Source organism: Phocoena phocoena, chromosome 6 (assembly GCF_963924675.1).
Source record: "Phocoena phocoena chromosome 6, mPhoPho1.1, whole genome shotgun sequence".
NCBI classification, from domain to species: domain Eukaryota; kingdom Metazoa; phylum Chordata; class Mammalia; order Artiodactyla; family Phocoenidae; genus Phocoena; species Phocoena phocoena.
The window spans coordinates 83,867,008-83,886,843 of record NC_089224.1 but is presented as its reverse complement, the minus strand read 5'-3'; the positions used below and the strand labels follow the sequence as shown (position 1 = coordinate 83,886,843).

Sequence of the window (19,836 nt, the reverse complement as noted above, 5' to 3'; positions counted from 1 at the left end):
ATGCAGGCTCTGAGTTGCGGCGTGCATGCGGGATCTAGTTCCCCAACCAGGGATCGAACCCTGGCCCCCTGCATTGGGAGTACAGAGTCTTAACCACTGGACCACCAGGGAAGTCCCTTAACTCCCCTTCTGAAGGTCTTTCATCCTGTGTGGTGAAGCCCCTGATCTGGTGTCCAAGCTTGCCTCTCTGATAGGTTCCCACTGAGTGCAATCCCAGAGAAAGTGGTCAGATGGCTCGTGCTGACTCCTGTACAGCTCGAATGTTCTCATTTGACTCTGGCCTTGTTACGGGCTTTGCCAAATGCTGACACTTGTGTGCACTGCGTTGCAGTCGACAGGCGAGCTGGACAGCCTGTCATCATCAGTGCCTGGGATTCATACGGATGCTAGCAAGTGCCATTTCAGCGTGATCTGTCTGTGGGAAGGCTGCTTTTCAGAAGAAGGTGGAAGCATCTGGGTGGCTGAGGTGCTGCTAATTGATCTAATAGCCGTGCTCCTGGCAGGCAGAGGGAGAGCTGCTCTTTTTACTGACACTGATGAACAGAAGTGCTTTAAGAGAATATATTGGTCCTTCAGACAGACAGGCGTGTGGGGTCGCCTGGCTTGGCATTTGCATGGATATCATTGCCATCAAAAGAGGCTTTGAGGTGATAGCCTAGACTTTGTTATTTGAGCAGTCATTTCTCCTTCTTTTAGGACACTAAACCCCTTTCCTTTTCAGTTCCAAGAAGCCACTGTGCAATCAGCCCCTGGGCAAACCTTGTCACTGAAGACCTTTCTGGGCCTCCCACAAAGGCAGTCACAGGACAAACAGGGGATCTAGCCTTTTAGAGTGATCAAGATGGCCAGCATGTAAGGGAGCTCTGCCTTCTGAAGACTTTTCTGGAGGGGGGAGGTTTGCAAGGGGTTATTTTTTTCATTCTGGTGGAACTCAGTAAGCAGATTCGGGAGAAAGAATGTAATGATGAGAATATATAATTACACACTCAGCTGATGAACAGAAGTAAATTAATGTTTTTAAAAAAATGGATGCATTTTGCATTAAAAAAATCTTCCAGGTGGCACACAGCCCACAAATGTGCAGATCTCCAGAGCTGTGGTTCTTGAATGTAAAAGCAGTGATCACTGAGGAAAAGGGATTAGAACTGGGAATTATGCATAAGCTGCATCTTATTTTATCTGTACTGCTGCCTTGAAACAAAAAGTAACCACACACACACACACACACACACACAGAGGATACAGCTCCTCAGAATAGAATATGATCCCGTGTGTGTTTGTGTGTTTCCCTGGGGGAAAAGGTACAGAACCACTGCTCATAATCTAAGAACTTGAAGGAATCTCACTTTAATGAGGGCAATGCACTTATTTGGTAGATAAGGAAACTGAGGCAGAGAGCTTAGTGACTTATCCGAGGTTACGTGCTAACAGCTTTCTATACACAGGGCTGAGCTGGAATTCAGCAGCTTTACTTCTTCCTGTAAAATTCATCTCACAAATCATTTTTAAAAATTTTACTCGGTCTTCTTCCATCATTTAAAAAAGTGAATTGGGTCATATGAAAAAAGTGGTAAGACTACATTAAAGTAAACATGAACAGCATTTCAAGCTAGCTTCTAGCATAGCTTTTAGTCCTGAACCCTTAGACTCAATAACTGTCCTAAAATTTAAGTGTTTTTTCTCCAACTAATTTATTACGGAATGTCAAAGATCTTTAATCTTCATGGTAGGCCATGCTATACACTTGACCTATTTTTGTAAAGTTTAGGAAACAAATACAAGAAAAAGAACCAATGTGATTCTACTTTACATGAAAATTTAAAGAGAAAAGAATCCTGTCCATGACACAGCAAGTAATATTTTAGCAGGAAATTTATTAACATAGCAGAATCTTAATGTATAAACTAGTCCCACATTTTCCTTCCTCCCTTTTTTTTTTCTATTATCTTAAGGGAAATCAGCCAGACAACAGCTTTTGATGGGCTACCAATTAGTCTGGTTTGTACTGTCTCTTCTAGAGCAATTTTTGCAGCTCCCCAGAGGCTCACAGTATAAAAATGTAAGAAAGCCAACTGGAGATCAGATCTTTGACAACCTCTGCTTTGGGTCCTATGGACCACAGGGTAAAGAGGGTCTCCAAAGGATGGGCTGGAGGAACGGGGCTGTTTCACCCAGGGAAGAAAAGACCCAAGGCATACATTGCTGGTGCAAATCTCTGAAGGGCTGTTGTGGGTCAGAGATATACCCTGAAGCCCTCCCAAGCCAGATCTAAGACCCAAGAATGGAGACTTCTGCAAATGAGAAGCCTAGATAACCAGTGCAAAAAAAAAAAAAAAAAAAAAAAAAAGGCCAGTAAGAAACCAAGTGATCAAAAGTTTGCTTGATGTGCAGAGAACCAGATCAAGGGCGGTAACTTCAAAGACTTGAATGTTCCATGGCTTCAGCATCTCAGCACTGAATGCGTCCGTTCGTGCAATACGGCACAGACCTGCCTCTGGGCCTGGAAAGTTTAAGTCCTGGAAGCTGATGGATTTTTTCCCTACCCCACTATGTGGCTTCCACAGAGAGTTTTAGTTGTCAGTTTTTAACAAGAAGAAATTAATTCTGTCAGACACTGCAGAAATAAAGCAGGCTTATCCTCATTCATGAGTATTCAAGTTGCCATTGCCATGAATACAGGACTAAGAGAGGTTTGCGAGATGTGATTAAAATGGTTTCCGCAGAAGAGGGAGGTTAAGTTAGTGTGTCCTGCTGTTGTACCGAGTTATCCCAGCTTTGCCCTAGTGCCATTCTTGTTCATCGTCCTGGTGTAGGCTTGGGGCCAACTAATTTTCTTAACTTTCTCAAGGATTTAGGAGGATACTGGTATGCTCTGCTATGTTAGCTTGGAGAATAACAAGAAGATTTTTCCTGAAGTATGTTGCAGAACTGATTCTGGTGGCTTGGTACCACTCTCTTAACAATCACTGGAAATGACACGGCACAACTGAAAAAGCATTGAGTTAGGACAAAAGCTGACTTGGGGGCCTGGAGACTTTTGCCACCAACAATTACATGTTGCATATAAGTCAGGAAAAAGAAGCAAGGTTGTTCCATGCTGGCCTATCAGATGGTGCTGGCATCTGGAGAGAGCCTCTAGCATAAGCATGGCTGGAGGGCTGATTCCCCTGAACCAAGCAATGGTAGGAGCCCTGGCTTTGGGTAAGACTGAGATTCATGTGCCAACTCTCACTTACTAGCTGTGTGATTTCAGGCAAGTTAATCTCTCTGTGTTATTTTCCCCTGCATGAAATGGGTTTAAGGATAGTTGCCCTGTCTACTTCATTGGGTTTTGTACAAATTTAATGTACAAGAATTCTGTAAGCTATAAAGCACTATATTAACATAAGTAATCATTATTACTTTTATTAACAGGTAAAGCTGTTAAGCTGCAAATGCATCTGGTTAGAAGTGAAGAAACCTGGGTGTGGCATGAGTGCCTCGCCATCTAGGAGTTACAGGGCTGGGCCTATTGATATTTTCAGAAAATGCTCATTGCTGAAACCACACAAATCCTTTTTCTGTAGAAGCTATCTTAACCACATCTCTCAAGCCTCTCTTAGGTCTTGTATTCATGGCAAATAGCAACTTGAATGCTCATGGAATGGGAAAGGGCCTGCTTATTACTACAATGTCTGATAGAACTAACTTCTTGGCAAAACGGGGCAAATACAACTCTCTGGGGAAGCCACATAGTGGGGTCTAATGTTCAAGTATATGCAGTGATAAACCTTATTGCTCTTAGGTTTCTTTTTAAAATCATAAACCTGTCAAATGGTAATTTGCTCATGATAAGTATGGAGGGAGCTGGAAAACCAAATGCACAAATACAAGTGCCAGTGTGTGTTATGAGGATACATGGTACATAAATGTGTTTGCTGCCTGAGTAAGGCAAACAAGTTACAGTGATTGGTCCACTTACAGAGATTGAAGGAGACCTCTGAGAGGCCCTGGTCCAACCCTTCCATTTGACAGAGGGGGAAACTAAGGCCCAGAATGATGAACGACTTAGGTAAGGTCTTAGACCCACTGTAGGAGCAGTTACTGAACACATATTATTAAATGCTTGCTATGTATCAAGGGCTCTAAGGCACTAGAAGTATGGAGGTACATAATATAATCCCTGCTCTCCAGGAATTGACAATCTAGTAGGGAATCAGACCCATACCTCCTGCAGATAGTGAGTTCTAGATGTGATGCATGCTGAAATAGAGATATCTACCTAGAGCTAAGGGATGATATGGGAGACTAATTAAACTAGAAGAGAAAAAAAGGCTACATAGAAATAATGTCAAAATGAGAAAGGAGGGATGTGAGAATAGGTTATTTCAGGCAGATGGGAGGGCACAGCTTTCATAGAATCTTTGACTCTGAAGAGATCTGAGAGACCAGCTCTTCATATACTTTTTAAAATTCCCTATATATTATAATGGAGAGATGACAATTCAGTTTCTGCTGGAACATTTCCAGTGAGAGAAAACTGATTATCTCACCAGGCAGAAAAGGTTTAGCTCTAACCTTTTCAGGTGGTATTGCATTGTATGTAGGGGTCTGTCAGATTCTATCTCTTCATTGTCACTGAATAACAGGCTTAGTAATACTTGGTCTTTGACTTCCTCTCGAGGGAATGAGAAAATGTCACGCATTTTGGGACCTTTGACTTACAGAATGTTAGAGCTGGGAGGAACCTCAGATATCATTTAGTGCGATTTAAAAAAAAATTCTTTCTATGATTCATGAACCCTCTTAGAGAATGTAATAAAAATCCAAAGATCCTCTCCTCCCCCCACCACCAAATGCACATATGCTCATGACACACAAAATACTGCCTACAGTTTCAGGGCACTCATGGAGCCCCAAAGCTTGTCCTGGACTAAGAAATCTTTTCATTTTACTGATGAGAAACTGAGGCTCAGAGAAATGGAATGGTATGGAGTAGAATCATGGAAGTGATTCCCCATGGATCAGACCACTGGATGAGCAGAAGATTCAGACCTATGCGTCAACCCTGAAGAAAGCCATTGACAAACTGAACATGTCTGGGGAGCTGTCTGCAAGGGGATCTATTACAAAGTGAGAAGGAGAGCTGGGGTACGAGTGTGAGTATCACGAGCACCTTCTTTAATTATCTGGCAGTTGGTTTATAGAAAAGGATTTAGACTTTTCTCTTTTGCATCTAAGGGTAGCTCAGGATCAAAAGGTAGAAAAGAACTTCTGCCAGACAGAACTGCCCACTAATGAAATGTGCTGCCTGAGAGGCAAAGAACTTGTCACTTGACTTTCTGAGGACACAGCGCAACTTCCCATGCAAGGGACTTTGGCATTACAAGAGTTTGAAGTGGGTGACCCAAACTGGACTTGATTATGTAACTCTAAGAGTCATACTCAGTCTCATGCACTAGTCAGAAGGAAGCTCAGGTCTCCCGAGAGCGTGGTGGTAAGTGAGGAAGTGGTGAAAGTTCAGGATGGCTGAGGCCTCGAGTGTGAGGGGTGGGAGGGTGGAACTAATGGAGAGAAATGAGACTCGGAGATATAAGTGGAAGTCAAATGTTGAAGGGTCTGATGTAGTATCACGGATGGTATTCAAGAATGATGGCCTCTATAGAGCAGTGGGACAGAAGAACTGAAGCAAAGGACATTTCAGAAAGAGGAATTAGCAGAATCAGTGGCAGCAGCACTGGTAGGGAAATCAGGAGGCCAGGGGAGACAGGTTGTGATAAGTTGTAGGTTTCACACAGTGAGCCTGAAGTGACAGTGACAACAGGACATGCAAGGAAATGTCCAATGATCTGACATACTGGCAAGTAACAAGTGGAAATGCCTGGTAGGCAACGGATGATTTGGGATTAGAGTTCCAGGAGCTCAAGACGTGAGAGAGATGAAGGGGTTATCTACAGAGATGAAGTAATTTAAGTTTTCAGAGTAGATATATTTTCAATGAAAAAAGTACAGCATGAATAGAAGTCTGAGGAGTTAGCCTGCAGTGCTGACTTCAGTGTGGAAATGGTAATGATTAAGAAGATGTGAGAAGGGAGAGTTCAGGGACTTAGAGTAGATCTGAGACTAGACAGTGAAATAAAAACCTGGGAAAAAGGGAGCTTCAAGGAATAAGAGTGATCAACATAAACACAGCCTTATTTTCATGTGCATTCAACTCTGTGCTTTGGCAGGGAAACTACAGTAATGTGCGTTTTGGCAACCTCATAGGAGGTGCAGTATGAGTTGTAAAGTGCTTTTAAATGGATTATAGGTATTTCCTAAATAGTATTTTCTAAAAAAAAATGACAGAAAATATGACTAAAACTTCTCTCTCTCCCAATTTCTCTACCAGTAAAATAGTAATCCCTTTAAGTTTAATCAGTTTCTTCGACATCCTTACTTTAAGGAAGGTGAGTTCTGCCATCGTAACGTGAGAAATAGGGAAAGGTACATTGAGGCAACATGATGTGCCTGGGCCAATGAGGCAGCAGCAGCAAAGACTGAATTTAACATTCTGATTTCTGTTTCTTAAAACCAAATCTAAAACCAAAATTAAACACTGACTCAGATTTTCATAAATAACTTTTGAGAAATAAAATTAATACAACTTAAATCAGTTACTTCTCCATTTAAATATTTCTCTTGGAGATCTATGCTACAATGTCTGTAGGAGGTGATGGTTAGGAAGTGTAAGAAACTTGTTCACTCCCAATAATGAGGACCAATAAAGGAAAGACTGTGACTGAGAAAAAGTACAGGAGATTTTCAGTTTTGGTAATTTCAATGATTATCACAGTAAGCACAGCTACCATTTAAAAGTGTTTTTAAAAATCAATTTCAGAAACTAAGAATTAAGAACGAAGAGGGCCTATCTTTCACAACACTGAAACGAATCAGGATAACAACTAAAAGGGTAGAAGGTGGGGGTTAGACTACAAAGATGTCTCCTAAATCTCCTTGTCGGTTCAAACCCTCTGGGCTTGGAGCTACAAAAGGCCATGCTAGGGAAAAAATACTGCAAACCAGTACTCTTTTTAAGCATGGCATTATTTGAAACCCCTTCCTCCGTACAGCTCTCCTGATAAATGTATTTTCAGTTCCCAGCGTACACTGACTTGGAACTCTTGGCCCCAGGCATACAGCCTCTGGGCAGCATCACTGGAAAAGGAGAGGACAAGGAGGCTTAGGTCACTAACAATGAAGACAGGGGTTTCCACTGAGCTGGAGGGTGCCTAAAATCAGCTAGTCTAATTTGTCATGTTTTATAGAGAAACTGAGGCCCAGAGAGAAATGCTGTGTTCAGTTCATCTTAAGTAAATATCAGATGCTGGATTTGAACCCAGGTCTCCTTTTCACTCAACCACAATCCTTCTATTCCACTGGAAAGGGAGTTTGGGATGGGGGAGAACTCTGGGGCCCCTCTCTCCAGTAACAAAGTGGAATGTGTCTGGATCAATACACTCCTTTTTGGGAACATAGAAAGTCAGCCATGGTGGCTTTGTAGAGCCCCACCTCATATTCAGGTAGATATGGCTTCAAATTCGGAAAGTGGATCCTCACACATTAAACTTGAGTTTATAGACACATCGGTAGTCGGAAATACAATATTCCTTCCCTTGCAGAGAATGTCTACTTGCAACTCAGGATAATTTGTCACATGCATTACCCACTTACAGTTGTCACCCACATGCAGAGAACTTTTATGAGAAGGCTGCAAAAGAGGCACGTAGATGCTTTAGGTTAATGCTGGATTCTTTGGTAAAAGTGAAAAGAGCCTTGTTATGAGAAGAGTGCAAAATAATACTTGCCAAGATATCAACTATTTCAGTAGCTTCAGAGTCGCAGAAAATGATGTGTTCCTGTCAATCTTGTCTTGAAGATTGACAAGATGGTTAGCATTCCAGCTCATAGTGGTATTCAACTTCTTACTAACATAGTTTATCTTGCCTTTTATCATTATTTTTAACTGTTATTTATTACACTTATGCTTTCTCCTTGTGGGCAAGATATGGTAGGATTCAAGAATTGGAAGGACTCAAGATTTGGAAACACTCAAGATACAGCCAGGAAGTCATCCCTCAAGAATCTGCCTGTCATCCGTATCTTTCTCATCAGAGGTTTCGGTATTACACCTGCTAACGCAATACTCTTTTGCTATTTAAAATACCCAAAACAAGTATCAGAGAAAAGGCAAACCAAGGCCTAATCTAGAATCAATTACTTATGACAAAATAATCACAATATATAATAGGCAAAAATGACTATTTTGCATATTATATATCATTATCCAAAAAAGTGTGAGGTCCTCGAAGCAAGTACTATTTTCTCCTTAGGCTCAAGCCAAGAGTTTTATATGTGTAGTAAGAATTCAATCAATACTTCTTGAATAAATTACATTACCTAATATAGATTTGTTAAGGAATAGGTGGGGGAAAGCAAGTTATTTATGCAAGTTGGTTGCTTCAATCAAATCAAAACTAGACTTAGTCTAGCGAAAGTAGGCTAGATATTGGCATAAGTTTCTTGTGGAAAGGTAGGAAAGGTAAGAGGACAGTTATCCCTTTGTAGCTTACTGCAGGTAGCACCCCCATCCCCCAACTCCTTGCCATGGGTGGGTGATTTGTTCCGGAGTTAGAAGGTCAAGGACTAACCTAGAGGAACAGCCACCAAGTAGAGATTAGGTCGTTATCCTTCCTGTTAGCCTCCTCTGAAGGGCTGGTGAGCAGAAGTGGGAAGGTGACATGGGTACAAGGATCACAGTGATTTCAGATTCCCTCCTGATTCTCTCTCCTGGCCACTCCCACCATGGTGCCCCATTCCACGTTGACTCTGAGTTGTGAGAACACAGTCTCTAGATCTCATACTTACTTGGCAGCAGCATCTTTTCTCAACTGTTCATGCTTCATGAGGAGATTTTTCCGGTCTCGGAAAGCTTTTCTGACCTTGTACCCTTTGTAGACAGCCTGGATTTTGAAGGCAGCGATGTCCTGTATGGCTGCGATGGACAGGGCGCCGTGCTCCAACATGAACTGGATCACTTCATGGCGCTCACCAAGCAAAGCGTAATCAAGGGGAGTGTACCTGAAGCAGGGAGATATTTTTTTTAAGTGTCAGAATGTAGTTCAGGGCACAGTTAAACTGGCAACATTATGCAGCAGAAGGAAAACTCATTCTAAGATGTGGAAAAGTTCCTCAGGCAAAGCTATCTTCTGTACTCCAGGACTGTTCCTTTCTTCTCTGATGCACACAAAACAAGGGTGAAGCTGGGGTCAGGTGCTTTGTGCTGCTGACCACGTCTATTCCTCAGTTTTGCTAACTTGCTCACAAATCAGAACACATGATCACTTTTCTTCTTCCCCATGTTCCAAGTAATTCCTTGCTCCTATCTGAAGAAAGCACTGCAGATAATATTCTGTGAGATTCATAAGTTTGAGCCCATGATCACTGATAGTTAATGCTTATGAAATGAAAACTATACCTCCAAATGGAGAGATTTAGTCTATGATAAAGATGGCCCTTTATATCACCACAGTAAGGATGGGTTATTAAATAGAGTTGGGACAACTGGGCAACCATCTGGAAAAAAAAAGATTCTTACATCACATTTCACTCCAAAATGGATGAAGCAAAGATCTAAATATTAAAAAAAAAAAGAAACCATGAAAGTACTAGAAAAAATCATGGAAGATTTTTTAAAATATTGGAGTGAAAAGTTTTTACCAAAAAAAGATACAAAAATTCAGAAACCTTAAGATTGATAAATCCAACTACATAAAAATAACAACTATTTATAAGGCAAAAATACCAAACAAAGATAAAAGTTCTTCAAACAGGAAATACTAGTGGCTCCTAACATATAAAAATATATTCAACCTCACTTATTTAAGAGAAATACAAATTAAGACTAATATGAGTGAGCCCTTTAATCTAATGATCAGCTTAGCAAAGATCAGAAAGTTTAATAACACACTCTGCTGGCGAGGGTGGAGGGAGACAGGCTTTCTGTATGCTACCTTAATCTTTGGGGAGACACTGTGGCACGATATACAGGAATTATTCATGATCTGCCCTTGACATAGCCATTTCACTTACATGCGTTCATCCTATAGATATGCTCTCCTGTGTGAAATGCTGTATGTACGATGATATTCATAGAAGCACAGAAACAACCTCAATTCCATCAACAGAGGACTGGTTAAATAAAGTACAGGCCATCCATGTAATAAAGTCATCTGCATAACGTGGCCATTATTGTGGTATATGCATATATAAGGAACAATTTCCAGGATGACTTGTTCAATGAAGGAAAAGAGAAAAAAGTAAGAGACAGAGCAGTATTATGGTATGCTCCACTGATATAAAAAGAACACATCCCTGTGTGCTCATCTATGTAAAATATATCTCTAGAAGTTTCCCAAGAAACTGGTGACAGTGATGCCTCTGGGAAGGAAGCTAGTTGCCTCAGAGATAGGGGTAAGTGGGACACTTAGTTTTACTAAATGCCCTTAAATTTTGTACAATGTGCATACCTTTTTGATAAATATATTATTTAGAAAAGATGGGTATTAGTGTCATATAGTTTTGTATTTGAATCTCAACTGACTACTTTCTAGATGTGTGATTTTAGGAAGATTTCCTTAAAAAATATATCTTCTCTTGGGACTTCTCTGGTGGTGCAGTGGTTAAGAATCTGTCTGTCAACGCAGGGGACATGGATTCGAGCCCTGGTCTGGGAAGGCCCCACATGCTGCAGAGCAGCTAAGCCCATGCGCCACAACTACTGAGCCCGTGCTCTAGAGCCCACGAGCCACAACTACTGAGCTCGCGTGCCACAACTACTGAAGCCCGTGCACCTAGAGCCCATGCTTCGCAACAAGAAAAGCCACTGCAATGAGAAGCCCGCTTACTGCATCAAAGAGTAGCCCCTGATCACTGCAACTAGAGAAAGCCCACGTGCAGCAATGAAGACCCAATGCAGCAAAAAAAGAAAAAAACAAAATCTTCTCTACTTTTGGAAATATAAACCAAATTGGATAAATACACAGAAGAAAATAAGTCATCTATACTCCCACACTCAGAATTAGCCACTGTTAACATCTTTGCAAGTATGCTTTCCTTTTTCAAAGAAAAATGATTACTTTGTAAAAATGACACATAGTTTAAGAATTCAAACAATGCAGAAAGTACAAAACTTTGAAGTAAACACCCCCAATTCTACCATCCAACAATGGTAATGATGGTTGTCACTTCCTAACCAACTTACTTGGTGCTTCTAAGCCCCGCTTTTCCTAATCACAGACTTGGCATGAAGAGAGAATGAAATAATCAATGTGAGGAAGATAGCAGTGTGCCTGGCAAGAAGGAAGCAGTTCATAAAAGTCAGCTGTGATTGTTGATATTACAGGACATACACTGCAGCACAGTTGGTGATAGCACAGTCACTTATCATGAATATTATTTGCATAGGACTGAAACCAGAACTTATGACTACTGAAAAACCACCTGATCGGATCCCTCTGTGTGACTGTTGCTGAGTTAGTGGGTCAGAGGTGTTGGGAGGAAATAATCAGTTGATTGATGAGGTGGAAAAATGATGATTATATGGGTGCATGATTAGACACAGAAAATCATCCAATGGTTATAGAAAAGAAACTTGCTCTTCAAAACTCACCTAACAGTCACAGTAAGATATAAAAGGAAGAGGTTTTCAGTAAAAGCAAAGGGTGATTTGATCACTTTAGTAAGGAAACTATAAGATCAGAAGGAAGTCCTAAATGCTAAAATTAAGGAACCCCCATTTTAGGGGGTTGATCTGCCACTACTGTTCAGAAACCAGAAGGCCATAAAGTAGAGGTGCCTATATAAACTTTAAAACATTATTTATATGTAAATAGCATTTTGTAAATTCAGAAGAACTTTCACAAATTTTACTATATATTCTATTAATAAAATGCCTTTCAGGGGCTTCCCTGGTGGCGGCGGTGGATAAGAATCTGCCTGCTAATGCAGGGGACACAGGTACGATCCCTGGTCTGGGAAGATCCCACATGCCGCGGAGCAACTAAGCCTGTGCGCCACAACTAGTGAGCCTGTGCGCCACAACTACTGAAGCCCGCGTGCCTACAGCCCATGCTCCGCAACAAGAGAAGACACCGCAGTGAGAAGCCCACTCACCGTAATGAAGAGTAGCCCCCGCTCGCTCAACTAGAGAAAGCCAGCGTGCGGCAACAAAGACCCCACACAGCCAAAAAAAAATGCCAAAAAAAAATGCCTTTCATGACTGTACTTTCCCCAACAGAAAAAATCATCAGAGTCATAGTACCACACAAGAGTAGAGCTGAACTGAATTTTAGAGGTTTAGTTTAACACCTTCATTTCATAAATGAATAAACAGACTCAGAAAGATTAAGCAACTTACTGAAGGTCAAGTTACTAGTTACCTGCAAAATCTAGATGAGGACTAAAATCATATGACTCCCTGTACAGTAATCCTTCCATAATTCATCTATCAATTATTGAATATATATGTCTCCTATAGAATGAAACTGCTTCTAAATCAAAATGCAAATAACATATGTATTTTTAGTAAGCTTGATCATTTTTTCTATAATTATTAATATATAGTGTCTTTCACATAGTATACAAACAGTATTATCAAAATATGGCTTATGAAAATGAGGCCCAAATTATGCATTTACTTACAAATATGACAAAAAGAAATGACATGGGCATAATATACCCTTAAGAATGCTGAACTGGAAGTCAGCAGACCCCTGGGCATTCTCTTCACTTCTCTGAGCTTCTATTTCCTCATCTGTAAAAGGTGAAAGGAAGGGGAGAAGAAGAACTAGATCTCTCAGGCTGCTTGTGGATAGAAAGTTGCATTTCAAATATGTTAAATTATTTTTATTACAAAAAATTATATTTTTATTATGAGAAAATTCAAGCATAAATAAAAGAGAATAGCATAATAATGCTTTATATTTTCATTACCCAAATTTAATAATTAGCAAAACTTTTGCCGTATTTGATTCATCTATCCCCTTCCTTTTTATTTTTGCTCAAGTATTTTAAAGCAAATTCCAGGGGAATTCCCTGGCGGACATGGCGGTTTCACTGCCAGATCCTGCAAGCCGAGCAGCCGCACGGCAAATAAATAAACAAACAAACAAACAAACAAACAAATAAAGCAAATCCCAGAGCTCCTATCATTTAATCTCTCTGCATTTTAGATTCACCTATAAATAATGTGAACATAACCACAATGTCCTTGTATTAACAAAATTAACAGGAATTCCTTAGTAAGATCTAATGCCCACTCTAAATACATGTTCTCCTGATTTTCTCAAAAACGTCTTTTTTTTTTTTAACAATTGGTTTATTCAAATTACAATTCTCAGTCAATTTTTGATTCAGGGAGACACAATCCAAATATCTAGCAAGGTTTAAGATTGACATCTATACCTAGTGTTTAAGCAACTGACCATATTGTGATTATTACTATTGAATTTTTCTTCATCCCAAACTCAATTTAGAAACATTCTAGTGCTGTGAATACTCCCATCTATGTCAGAGTATGGCTGTCAGATAGTTATTGACTGAAAATCAGCAGTGGTTGGCAAAAATTATGTCTATATAGTGCACATCAAGTGGTTTGTGTCAATGCACGTGAAGTAAAAATTAGCACTACATTGATGGTAACCAGTCAAGAAACAATGTAGATAAAGACAAGCGACAAGATTCAACTGGACTTGCCATGTGGGAATGGTCTGATGGAATAAGTAGAATGCCTAAACTGGAATGTCAATAAATATAAAAGGCAGTGCCAAGTCCCGACATTTGTACATCAAGGTGCATGGCTGATGAAACATTAAAGGAGATTGGGATATTGCCATTGTCTCTTTTTACCTGTAGACTGGCAAGTACACTTAGGAGGCTCTTTCCTTTGGTCTTTTGGTCTGTAATTAACATATGCTTACTCCAGCAGGCAGTAAGCACCTTAATTTACATGCTTACTTAGGTCTGAAATTCAAGGGTTAGCATATAAATGGAAATTGAATTACAAAATATTACGTTTTTTTATTGTTTCCTAAAAAAATAGCAGTCAGGCAGTAAACACTGTTATAGAATACATCCTTATCTTTCCCTTTTGTTTTTTCAGGGTTTCAAAGGGAGAAACCTTCAGCACCCTCACATATCTGTTTTTGTTTTTGTTTTTTTTAGTTTTTAAAGAAATCTCCATACAGTTCTCCATAGTGGCTGCACCAATTTACATTCCCACCAACAGTGAAGGAGGGTTCCCTTTTCTCCACACCCTCTCCAGCATTTATTAACTTTTTAATGATGGCCATTCTGACCAGCGTGAGGTTATACCTCATTGTAGTTTTGATTTGCATTTCTCTGATAATTAGCGATGTTGAGCATCTTTTTTTTTTTTTTCCCCCCCGGTACGCGGGCCTGTCACTGCTGTGGCCTCTCTCATTGCGGAGCACAGGCTCCGGACGCGCAGGCTCAGCGGCCATGGCTCACGGGCCCAGCCGCTCTGCGGCATGTGGGATCTTCCCAGACCGGGGCACGAACCCGTGTCCCCCGCATCGTCAGGCGGACTCTCAACCACTGCGCCACCAGGGAAGCCCCACATATCTGTTTTAATGTCAAAACATCAGCCTTGAGGACTTCACTTGGCTTTCCAGTTTCCTTAAGTGTTCAAATACCTAAATCTTCAAGTCTTTTTTTGTTTTCCAATTGTCAGTTGACTATAATAGAGACAGTGAGTTCTTTATATAATCGTTACCAAGTCCGAGCTTGCTCTGCTCACCGCACGACAGGCCAATGAATCGGAGACGAGGTGTTGAGGTGTTGAATACTTTATTTGGAAAGCCGGCAGGCCAAGATGGCAGACTAGTGTCTCTGAAAAACCATCTTATCTGGGTCTGGATGCCAGTTTCTTTTACAGAATCAGAGAGGAAGAGGCAGTGAGGAAGTAAAATAAAAGGGCAACCAGTCTTGCAAAACATCTGGAATGGCCAGCCTCGGTGAGGGGAGGTGTTGGTTTCCTTTTTCTTGCAGCCATTCACAGGTGGGCCACGTTCCCTGAGGCAGGCCATTATGTATGATTATAGTAACAAAAGGAACGAAAAGCAAAGGTTAAAGTCAAAGAAACAGATCCAATGTGGAGTCCGATTTAGCTCTTCCCTGTTACTTATCACTCCCAAAGTAAGGCACTCTAATCTGCTTTATCTAAGTCTGCACATGGTCTAAGAATTCCACATAAGTTTCTAAGGCTGGTATGAGGCAGGGTGATGCTCCTAGGAGCCTGAAAACACCGATTTGACAACTCAACAGTTATTTACTGAGCATCTACTTCATGAAAGGCACTATGAGCAATACAGAGATGACCATGATCTTCAGGAGCTCTCCATTAATAGGGAAGACAGATTACATACAATCATAATATAATGTGAAATGTGCCAAGTGCTGTAAAGATTCACAGTGTAGGGAGAACACAGTTTGGGACACATGACTGTGGGGCGGAACAATCTTCTTAGATGAGACTGCATTTGAACAGGGGAATGACATGATTAACAATCAGCGATATGATTTAGAAAGGCTACTTTGGAAGGTGACGAATTGAAGGAGGGAAAGATCAAAGGAAGGAGAACAAGTAAGGCATTGCGAAAATCCCAGAAAGAGTCAAAGAGGGCAAGATCTAGACAATGGTGCTGGTAATGAAGTGGAGATGACAGTGTGAACCAAGGAGGGGTGCTGAGTTTGAAATAGAGATTGAGAACTTACCAGCACCCAAGTGAGTGCGGAAGCCTCTGTGGTCGGTCAGGTCCCCAAAGGAGATAGGCTGAGAGAAGAGATCCAGTCCTTGAAGACTGTTTATATTTAAAAAATAAAAAATGGAACAGAAGCCAAAGAAATGGAGAAGGCGCATGATTAGAAGAGAACTGGGGGACTTCCCTGGTTGTGCAGTGGTTAAGAATCCACCTGCCAATGCAGGGGACACAGGTTCAAGCCCTGGTCCGGGAAGATCCCACATGCTGTGGAGCAACTAAGCCTGTGCGCCACAACTACTGAGCCTGCGCTCTAAAGCCTGAGAGCTACAACTACTGAGCCCGTGTGCCACAACTACTGAAGCCCCTGTGCTGTGGGGCCCACGTGCTGCAACTACTGAAGCCCACGCACCTAGAGCCCGTGCTCTGCAACAAGAGAAGCCACCGCAATGAGAAGCCCGCACACCGCAACGAAGAGTAGCCCCCATTCGCCACAACTAGAGAAAAGCCCACGCACAGCAACGAAGACCCAAAGCAGCCAAAAATAAATAAATAAATAAATAAATAAATAAATAATAATAAAAGAAGAGAACTGGGGAAATTCCCGGGCGTTCCAGTGATTAGGACTCTGTGATTCTACTGCAGGGTTTGATCCCTGGTTGGGGATCCCGCAAACTGCGAGGCACGGCCAAAATAAATAAATAAAATAGAAGAAAATATACTGTCACAGAAGCTTAGAGAAGATATAGGCTCAATAAGGTAAAGAAGAGGAGGCAATAGAAAGGAGATAAAGAAAGGCCAATGAGGGTGGGCAGAGAAGACATCATGAAGACATGTGATTTATCAACTAGGAATTTGTCAGTGACCATTCAGACACAGATTTCAGTCTAAATGTGATGATAAAGAAATGCAGGCAGGGAAGACAGTGTGAGAGAAGGCAAAGAAGACAAACTTCAGAAGAAAGAGAACTGGAGAATAACAGATGGAGGTATAACTAATGGGGAAAGGTTCTGAAAGAAGTGGGAAAGATGAAGGCCCCATGTTTCCTCCAAGACAGCAGGCCTAGAGAAACCCTCTTTCCTACAGAGTCTCCCATCTCCTGACAGAAAGAGCTGGTGGTGACCAAGAGTGTGGGGACGGTGTCACTGCAGGGCCATTTTAGTGACAGCATCCACGAACAATGAAAACTAAAGCACAGACCTGGGCTGGGGGGACTCAGGTATGGAAATCTGATTACCATCTTATTCGTTACCTACAAGTTACTAGAATCTTCCTAGACCCAAGACCATCAAGAATCTCTCTTGCTTAGACTTCACACTATGTCTAGTCCTTTTTATTGGGCCTGGGGTCTTGGATAACAACTCCAGCCTAAATCTGTGGATCTCATATTATTCAAGGAATCTGTATTTAAATTAAAATCCCAAACTTTCATCTTAGTTTCTCCTTATTTTTTCATGCTGCATGGTGGCACCTCTGTCCACTAACTGATAATATCCTCTTCATCAAGAGAAACTTCTTGAATATATAACACATTCCATTAGCCTAACCGAATTTGTAGTCCTGGTGAGTCAGGACTCCCCTGACTTGATGCTACCAGCCAAAAGCCAGAAGCCCTAATTTCTTCATCTGGAAAATGTGAGCTTGCCCTAGGCAATATCTAAAGTTCTGAGTAGCTTTAAAATCCCATGATTCTAGAACATATGTATATGTATAACTGATTCACTTTGTTATAAAGCAGAAACTAACACACCATTGTAAAGCAATTATACTCCAATAAAGATGTTAAAAAAAAAATCCCATGATTCTAAATCAACACTGCATAGAACTTTTGTTCTTTTCTTCTGGTTCAGGATTTTTTAGTGTAGTGTTTCCTTATGAATATACTTATTTCTGAACCAATATCTAAACTTGAGATTTAAAAAATAAGGCAGAAAGGATGTGAGATGAACAACAATATATTCCTTTTATCAATGGCTTACCTCTCTTCATTGTTTTCCATCTGATTAGGGAAAGCAGCAAAGTCTAGTAGTAATTTAATGGCATCAAGGTATCCATTGTTACAAGACCAGTGCAAAGCTGTCCTTCCCTACAAGCATAAAGAAAAATCAAGCACATCTGGTGTTGGTATTTTTGGACACATAGTTATTTATGATGACTCAAATATATAAACACTTCTCTCAAACTGCTTAATTACAAAAAGAGAAAATATTAAGTATACAGTGGAGAAAATGGACTGTATCTTAACCAAATGATCAAAATTAATACTATGTTAAGAGGCAACAAATGTCTCCAGAAGTGATACCCTGAGAATTCAATATCACTTATGCAATATTCCAACCCAAAATGTAAAACTTGAATCTAATTATGATGAATCATTAGGCAAACTCAAATTGAGTGAAATTCTATAAAATAAATGGCCTGTATTCTTAAAACATTTCAATGTCATGAAAGATAAAAAAGGCTTGAAGCATTGCTAGAGATAAAAAGGAATACTTCATAGTGTTAAAGGCGTCAAAGAGGAAGATATCACAATCCTAAATCTGTATGCACATAATAGCACAGCTTCTAAATATACAGGATTAAAATTGACAAAATTGAAAGGGGAGATAGTCATATCCATAATCACAGTGGGAGATTTTTAACCCATCTTTACAATAGTTGATAGAACAAATAGATAAAAAAGCAGTAAAGATATAGAAGGCATGAACAACACAATGTAAAATTTGAACTAAGTGATATGTATATAAAACATTGCATCGAACAACGACAAAATTAGTACCCTTTTCAAGTATACATAGAACATTTACCAAAATCAACCAAGTGTGGGGATATGAAGAAAGCCTCAAAAGCTTTTGAAAGATTAAAATAGTTCAGAGTATGTTATTTAACTACAGTAAAATTTAAGCTACAAATCAGTGCGGTAGGTAGAATAAGGAACTCCCTTGCAAAGATGTCTACATCCTAATCTCTGGAATCTGTAACTATGTCATATTAAATGGAAAGGGGGAATTAAGGTTGTAGATGGAATTAAGGTTACTAATCAGCTCACTCTGAGTTGGGGAGATTATCCTGGATTATCCAGGTGGGCCCAATATAACCACAAGTGTCCTTATAAGTAAGTGATAGACAGAGGCAGAAGGTGAATGCCAGAGTGATGTAGCGTGAGCGAGACTCAGCCAGTCACTGCTTGCTGTGAAGAATGCAGCCACAAGCCACAGAATGTGGGCAGCATCTAGAAGTTGGAAAAGTCAAGGAAGCAGATTCTCTCCTAGAGCCTCCAAAGAGAATGAAGTCCTGCCAACACCTTGGCTTTTAGGACATTTTGGACTCAGACTTCCAGAACAGTAAGATAATAAATTTGTGTTGTTCTAAGACACTAAGTTTCTGGTAATTTTTTATAGCAGCAATAGGAAACCAATATAATCAAAAACAAAAAGATAATGAGAAAATGCCCAACTGCCTGGAAATTAAATAATACACTTCTAAATAATCTATGGGTCAAATAATAAATCAAAATGGAAATCAGACAGTGTTTGAATTGAATGATAGTGATCGTACAAATTATCCAAATTTGTAAGATGGAGCTAAAGCACGCTTAGAATAAGAAACATGCTTAAATACATATACTGAAAAAAAATATTGAAAAAAATCAATGATTTAAACTTTCATCAAAAGAATCTTTTAAAAAATATTAAATTAAATCTGATGGAAGCTGATGGCAGGAAATAATAAAGATAAGAGTAAATACCAATGAAATAGTGAAAAACTTAAAATATAGAAAATTAAAAAAGACTGGAGTCCTTTGAAGAGATGAATAAGCAAGACTGAAATTTTTTAAAAAAAGGAAAAGAGACAACATGTATTACCAATGTATGGAATGAATAAGAGGAGATCATTACAGGTCTTACAGACATAAAATAGAAAACAGAATGTATGATGAACTTTATGTGAATACATTAGACATTTTTAATAAAATGGGTAAATTTCTCAAAAAAAATGTAACTTACCAAAGCTGAATGGAAAATGATTAGAAAATCTG

General features: G+C 40.0%; 1 protein-coding gene across 1 annotated transcript in view; it reads right to left on the bottom strand.

Annotated features, from left to right (window-relative positions):
- The window catches only part of INVS (inversin), a 137,935-nt gene that overhangs the window by 33,454 nt on the left and 84,645 nt on the right, over positions 1 to 19,836 (bottom strand). Inside the window, exons 11-12 of the mRNA XM_065878773.1 lie at positions 17,777 to 17,883; positions 8,887 to 9,099 (exon numbers count right to left, since the gene is read on the bottom strand). Of these exons, the coding sequence (XP_065734845.1) occupies positions 8,887 to 9,099; positions 17,777 to 17,883 (320 nt within the window). The remainder of the gene's footprint in view (positions 1 to 8,886; positions 9,100 to 17,776; positions 17,884 to 19,836) is intronic.